The sequence below is a fragment of the Gekko japonicus genome, unplaced genomic scaffold (assembly GCF_001447785.1).
Source record: "Gekko japonicus isolate JY-2015 unplaced genomic scaffold, Gekko_japonicus_V1.1 scaffold2490, whole genome shotgun sequence".
Taxonomy (NCBI): domain Eukaryota; kingdom Metazoa; phylum Chordata; class Lepidosauria; order Squamata; family Gekkonidae; genus Gekko; species Gekko japonicus.
This window is the reverse complement of record NW_015165317.1, coordinates 197,439-204,883: the sequence shown is the minus strand read 5'-3', so window position 1 is coordinate 204,883 and position 7,445 is coordinate 197,439. Positions and strand designations below refer to the sequence as shown.

Here is a 7,445-nt window from a genome sequence, read left to right as displayed (position 1 = left end):
GGGAAAAGTACAGAGGAGGGCAACCAAGACGATTAGGGGGTTGGAGCACCTTCCCTAGGAGGAAAGGCTGAAGAGTCTGGGACTTTTCAGTTTAGGAAAGAGACAACTAAGGGGGGGGACACGACAGAGGTCTATAAAATTATGCATGGGGTGGAGAGATGAAGCTGATAGGCAGACTAAAGGACACACTAAAGGAAATACCTCTTTACACAGAGAGTGTGATTAAAACGTGGAATTTGCTGCCAGTGGACGTGGTGATAGCCACAGGAACAGACAGCTTTAAAAGGAGATTGGATACATTCATCAGTGGATACAGGTCTATCAGTGACTACTGGGCATGGTGACTGAGAGGAACCTTCAGAATCAGAGATAGATCAGGGCTCTTTTTGTAGAAAAAGCCCAGCAGGAACTCATTAGCATAATAGGCCACACCCAACAGCAGAAACTCATTAGCATATTATGCCACACCCCTGACAGCACAGTTCATTAGCATGTTAGGCCACACACCCCACATTACCAGAAGTGTGCTCATCCAGCCATGCCCACCTTTTGCTTCTTATTCTGTTAACCTTGTTTGTGGTCAAAACCCAGGGCTTTTTTTGTAGCAGGAACCCCTTTGCATGTTAGACCACACACCCCTAATGTAGCCAATCCTAATGCGTTTCTGCTGTTGGGCGGGGCCTACTATGCTAATGAGTTCCTGCTGGGCGTGGCCAACTCGGGAGCCAGCCGGAACTCCGTTCCTGTGCGTTCCTGCCCAAAAATAGCCCTGGAGGTACTAAACCTCTGAATCCCAGAGCCAGCAGGCAACATCAGGGAAAGGTCTCGGCCTCCATGCCCTGCTGTTAGACCTCCAGAGGAACTGGTTGGCCGCTGTGTGAGACAAGATACTGCTAGATGGATCACCGGTCTGATCCAGCAAGGCTATTCCTGTGTTATTATGCCATGAGCCGCCGCCACCCCTTACACCCTGGAAGGCAAGGCACCCTGGGCTCCTTGCCAGGATAATCTCTAGCGACACCACAGTCCAGAACGTGGGGAACGGTCTTCACAAAATGAGGAGAAATAGATCTTCGGCCTGCAGGAAAAGTCAAGCCATTTCAGCAGCCTGTTCCGCTTCCCAGCCATCAGCAGCCGAACACATAGGCAAAAAAAGCAAACAAAACAAAAGGTCCCCATCATTTTTAAAAATCTACCGTGAGCATCTTGCATTGTGGATCCAGCTTCCAGTTGTCTTGAAAGGCTGAGAGTAAGTCTGTTTTCACTTACAGGGAGGTTTTTACTAAACCAAAAAATGTGCTTCAGAGGTTCAAGGCCTTCCCACTGTTTATATCCTGTCCTACAGCTTTGCTTCCTCATGGCCACTCCTCGCTCACTACCACGTTCCCAGCCTGTGTAGGAAGTGTGGGCGGGAGCTAGAGGCAACGGATGTGGTAACCTAAAAAACAACAGATGTATAGGGCGCATAACCAAGGAAACGGGGCTCTCTCTATGGCCCACCTAAGAGTCCCAGCCAATGGGTCTAGGATCGCCAGCTCCCACTTGGGAAACAGGATATTTGGGGGGGCGGAGTCTAAGAAGGGCAGGGTTTGGAAAGGGGCGGGACCTCGGTGGGGCATAAGGCCATAGAGTCCACCCTCCAAAGAAGCCATTTTCTCCAGGTAGGGCTGCCAAGTCCCCCCCGGGGTGCGGATTTCCCCCCACTTTGGAGGCCCGATTTCCGCCGCCATGGAATCGGGCCCCAGGGGAAAACCCCACCCCGGCGTGCACGTCAGCTGGATGTGACGTGATGTTGCCGGGCACGCTGGGGGCGGGGCCACAGCCATTTGAGGGGAAAACTCTATGTGCGCTCGGGACGCCGTCCGGGAGCCCCCCGCTGCCAGCAAAAACGGACTTGGCAACCCTATCTCCAGGTGAACTGACTTCTATTGTCTGGAGATCAGTTATATTCCTGCCGATCCTCAGTCCCCACTTGGGAGGATGGCAACCCTAAATGGAGTGAAGAACAATGTCCTAGACCCCTGGTCAGAAGCACTGCTCCCATACATCGGAAAGGTTGTGTTTCTTAACAACCACAGAGACAAGACCACAGACTCCGAAAGAGAGCAGCGGAGGACTCCAAAGCCCTCATTGCCCAGGCATGAACAGCATTTGTCACAGACACCATAGCGCACACACAGATACATGTGCTTGGCAAATGGTTTATAAAAGCTTGTTAGTTATGAGCAAATCACTGGGTTTCCGTTTCTTTATTTAAAGGGCCATGTGTGAAAATGTGGGCAGCTTCACAGAATCAGGAAGGTCGGCTAACGCGGAGAACTGCACGAGCAGACCCTGAGAACAAAGCTGTTTAATCGAAGCTGCAGTTCTAAGAACACTTTCCTGGGAATGAGACTCGCTGAATAAATGGGAGTTACTTCCGAGCAGACCTGCTCAGAAGCACTCTGTGAAGCGCTAGGGGAGACCTTTGCAGAGAAAATAAGATGACCACTGAGGAAACAGGATGCCTTTCTTCAGAACGGCCCATGCCAATACACAAATTAATATACGGTCCTATTTCCGTTGGCTGTTCCCATACACAACAGACCCCACTAACAGTTTCATAAACAAGGCCCCTTTTTTGGGAACACAAAAGGTTACCAATCAGTGTTTCCCCTAGAGGGCAAATTGGGCCTTTTGATAACCAAAAGCTGCCTTATACCGAATCAGACCATTGTTCTATCAAGGTCAGTATTGTCTACTCTAGGGGTCCCCAATATGGCGCCCGTCAACACCTTTCCTCACACCCTCCAAGTGTTCTTAGAAACTGGGTGAGGCCAAGTGAGCCCAGGAAGTCTGATTGGCTGTTCCGATTTTTTAACAGTTTTTAAAAGTTTGCTTTGGCAGTAGAGCTTTGGCTCTGCCTCTTGTGTCAGCCATTTTGTAGCTGCGCCCACCACACTGTGTCAGAATTCCAAAGGTACCTGAAGGCCCAAAAACAATTGGGGACCCCAGTCTACTCTGACTGGCATTTGGGTCACCAGGGTGAGGTTTTTCACATCGCCTACAACCTAATGCGTTTAACTCAAGATGGCAGGGATCAAACCTGGGACCTTCTGCATGCCAAGCAGGTGCTCTGCTGCTGAGCCATGGCCCCACTGCAGTCTTACCTGCAGGAGTTCACCCTCAGCTGGCTTCTGATGCTTCTCCTCCATCTCCCGGATGAGACTGTCAAGAGAGGAGATTTCTCCGGAGAGTATGGCCAGGTGCTCGTCCCTTTTTCTCATAATGTCCTCCTTCACCTCTTCCATCTGGGCCACCAGAAGCTTCTCTCGTTCTTCCAGAAACTCATGCAGTTTTCTGAACTCAGCCACTGTCTTTGCCTTCTCTGATTCAGTTTGTTTCTACAATAATCGGAAAGGAGAGAAAAGTGTGTCAACACATAAGAGATTGTATGCGATTCCAAAGGGGAGATGATAGGAATTCCAACAGGAAGGCACTTTTCACATACACAAAGATTACATCAGGCAGAAATCTTCTTTTTAAAAATTCAAACGTTTATTCAGTTATAACATTCAATAACCAAATAACACGATATGTAAAAATACAATCAATATAACTTTTGTGTAACAACAGAATGTCAAACTAAGTTATTACAGAAGGAAACTATTTTAATCTATACAGTCAAGATAAAGCCTCTAAATATTTAAAAATACAACAAGTTTTGATAATATGAGTTGTTGGGCACTATACCACTTGACTGCAGGGAACCATACCATTTGGAATGTTTTTTGTTGAGTCAGTTTTCGTTCCCATTGTGTTTGCTATAATACAGCCATAGACAAAATGTTCCCATAATTTGTTTTGCCACATTGAAATTGTTGGGCTTCTCTTACCTTTCCATTTTTGCACTATTGAAATTCTTGCGATCGCAATGAGATTGGAGACTAAGATTGTTTTAGATTTGTTTCCTGTAGGGTCAAGTCCAATTATCCAATACAACTGTTTCTGGATTGACTGGTAAACTGATTCCGGTTATTATAAAGATTTGTGTTAAAACTTGTGTCCAAAATTTCTTGATTATTGGGCAGTACCACCAACAATGAATATAATCTCCAACTTGATCACAATTTTCCCAACATTTTTTAGAGACAGGAGGGTTTATTCTATGCAGTCTGACTGGGGGTAGAAACCATCTTGTTAGCATTTTAAAGGTATTAAAGCGAATATTAAATATTTTTGAGGTATTGCTAGGTGATTTCCAAATCCTATTCCAATCCTTGTCTTGAATTCTGAGGCAGAAACCTTCCTGAGAACCTACAAGGGTTCATTCTTAGAACAGCTTTTCAGGAATATTATTTTTTTCCCTGGCAGATGAGGCCATTCAAATAATCAATAAGCTTCAGCATGGCATACAGAATAGCCAAACTAGGATCTGGGAGACCCACAATCAACCCTCCACTCTGGAAGGGAAGTTTGCTTGGTGAACTTGGGCCAGTCCCATACTTTCAGAACTATGCTACCTCACAGGGTTGTTGCGAGGATAAAATGGAGAACGACACTGTAGGCTCTTCCACATCACCATTGGGGAGAAAAGCAGAGTATGGCTGTGATCACACACACTCAATAATCCACTTTCAATCCACTTTCCAACTGTATTTTACTGTGTGGACAGGCAAAATCCAGTTGGAAAGTGGATTATTTAGTGTGTGTGATCGCAGCCAAAAAATGTCTCAGTAAATAAACGTAAGTTCCGACGTGTGGCGTTTCCTTGTGGCTTTTGACCCTTCAGCATTATACAGCCATTTTGTCAAAATGTCACTCCGCTGTCCAGTACCAGTGACGTGTGTGCATTCTCGGCTTCTCATAACGATCGCCTTGGGGTCTCCAACCCACCCACCCCCACTTCATTGAAAGTGCATGACCACCATATGCAAGGTATAATTTAAAGACCTACATGCTCCCTCCAACTAGCCTCCCCCACCCCCAACACACCATCTTGCCATCCAGAAACAGAGCTGTGCAGCCACCGTTTGCTCTTTTGGAAAAAGTACCTTTCAGGATGGGAAATTGACCTTGGGTGGGGGAAGCAAAAGCCCCTTCTCCACACATAGGCCACAGTCCTGATTTCAGTCAGGCCCATGTGCACCTGTGAAGCATGGCACTCCTAAAATGTGTGTGATCCGAAGACTCTCTGAATCATAGAATCATAGAGCTGGAAGGGGCCAGAGAGGCCACCTAGTCCCACCTCCGCTCAATGCAGGACCAGCCTAGAGCATCCCTGACGGACAGCGCTGGCTCTTCGGCTTTGAAACAGAGATGAGCACCGCAACCCTACAGTTGGACTCAACTGGCTTTCGAGCAAGGGAACCTTTACCTTTACCTTTTTAAGATCCAGCGGGTCCCTTCCCACCCTTCATTGAAACCCCTTATTGCGAGTCCTCTGAGGTATGCACTCTCCTCTGCTGCCAACAGGAACAGCTCCCTGCCCTCCTCTAAGTGACAGCCCTTCAAATACTTGAAGAGAGCGATCATGTCCCCCCTCAACCACCTTTTCTCCAGACTGAACATTCCCAAGCCCCTCAGACTTTCCTCATAGAGCTTGGTCTCCTGGCCCCTGATCAGGCTTAAGTGATCCATGTGAAATCTGACTTACAAGAAGGTCTTGGCTTTCAGCTTCTGCATTGGCTTTATACTCCAGAATTTTTTCTCTCTCATTCTTCAGAATTTTTAGGCAGCTGCAGAGTTGAGCCTGAAGAGAAAAACAAGAGTTCGTGGTTGGTTCCTTTTACACATCAAAATCTACAGTTCCCTGCCCCCATCACACCAGCGTCTATCAGCTAAAACTGTAGGTAGCCACGTACCATCACAGAGGAATTTCCAAGAATGACAACCTTTCAATTTACCCAGAATTCTTCATCAATGGGGGGAGGGGGAGGGTTGCCAGATCCAGGTTGGGCAACTCCCGGAGATTTTGGGGTGGAGCCTGGGGTGGACATGGACTTCAGTGGGGTACGATGCCATAGAGTCAACCCTCCAAAGCATCTGTTTTACCCACTGTAGTCTGGAGATGAGCTGTAATTCCAGGAGGTCCCCAAGTCCCACCTGGAGGATGGCATCCCTAGATGCTAGGGATTGACTCTGAGCCACAGCCCCTGCAATTTCCACAGCCTGAACATGGGTTGTTGGGAATCCGTTCTGAGGAAACGGCACACACCGGGTCTCACAGTAAGTACTGTGATCAGTACCCAGAGAAACACCCTGCAGAACTGCTTTTGTCCACCAGCATAAATCTGCACATCCTCCCCCTTTCTGAAAACCATCTCTAAGAAGCCCTTCAAGTCCCATAAAAATCTTCACAGACTGGTCATTCTATAAATCCACCTATCCTTCTAATAGATCTTAACTTACAGAGTTCATTTTCTTTTTTCAAGAAGAGCCACACTGGGTTTCTGCACTGAGCCACGTTTGTTTCTAGAGCCACAGGAAGTGGATCCCTGAGAGCTGTGGGGCTCAAGGATGGAAGCCTCCCTGTAGAAACAAAGTTTGAGTTAGAATCAAGTCCAGTAGCATCTTAGAGACCAACAAGAGCTTCAGGGTGTCAGCTTTTGAGAGTCAAAGGTGCCTAGAAGAAAAAGAGATTGGATTTGTACCCCGCCCTTCACTACCCGAAGGAGTCTCAGAGCGGCTTACAATCATCTTTCCCTCCCCACAGGCACCCTGTGAGGTAGGTAAAGCTGAGAGAGCTCTTGAAAGAAACTGCCCTTGAGAGAACAGCTCTGAAAGAACTTGCGACTGACCCAAGGTCACACCAGAAGCTGCATGTGCCAGAGTGGGGAATCAAACCCAGTTCTCCCAGATTAGAGTCCACACTCTTAACCACTACTACACCATACTGGCTCTAGGGAGCTGTTCCAGTGCTGACCAACATGGCTACCAACGTTCACTCTAAACTGTGGAGTCTTGTGAGCAAAAATTCTACTTTGTGAGCTGCTGGCATTAAAGTTGTGAGTGATCTATTTGGCTACAGCATAAATTAGTTTGCTCTGGAGCCATCCTTCCTGAGCTAAGACAAAAAAGTGTGAGCCGGAGGCTAAGAACCTGTGAGCTAGCTCACACTAACTCAGCTTAGAGGAACACTAACAGCTACCCTCTGAAACTGTCTCCCTATAGAAACTTTCTCATCCATTCCCCCACCCCAAATCTAAGCCCCTAATGAGCCCCAAACACATCCCAGTTAGGGTTGCCAAACTCCAGGCGGGGGCCTAAAGATCTCTCAGACTTATAAGTGATCTGTAGAGGGCAGAGATCAGTTCCCCTGGGTGAAAGAGTTTCTTTGGAGGGGCAAGTCTATGATATTATACCTGCCTGAGTTCCTTCTGCCCTGACCTGGATTATCCAGGCTAGCCTGATCTCATCATGACTTGGAAGCTAAACAGCCTCAGCCCTGGTTAGGATACGGATGG

At 47.5% G+C, this 7,445-nt stretch overlaps 1 protein-coding gene across 1 annotated transcript in view; it reads right to left on the bottom strand.

Annotated features, from left to right (window-relative positions):
- Nucleotides 1–6,506, bottom strand: part of LOC107109801 (tripartite motif-containing protein 7-like) — an 11,344-nt gene extending 4,838 nt beyond the window's left edge. The window contains exons 1-3 of the mRNA XM_015410505.1: nucleotides 6,391–6,506; nucleotides 5,636–5,731; nucleotides 3,150–3,383 (exon numbers count right to left, since the gene is read on the bottom strand). Of these exons, the coding sequence (XP_015265991.1) occupies nucleotides 3,150–3,383; nucleotides 5,636–5,731; nucleotides 6,391–6,399 (339 nt within the window). The 5' untranslated portion in view covers nucleotides 6,400–6,506. The remainder of the gene's footprint in view (nucleotides 1–3,149; nucleotides 3,384–5,635; nucleotides 5,732–6,390) is intronic.
- Between the last annotated feature and the right edge of the window lie 939 nt (nucleotides 6,507–7,445).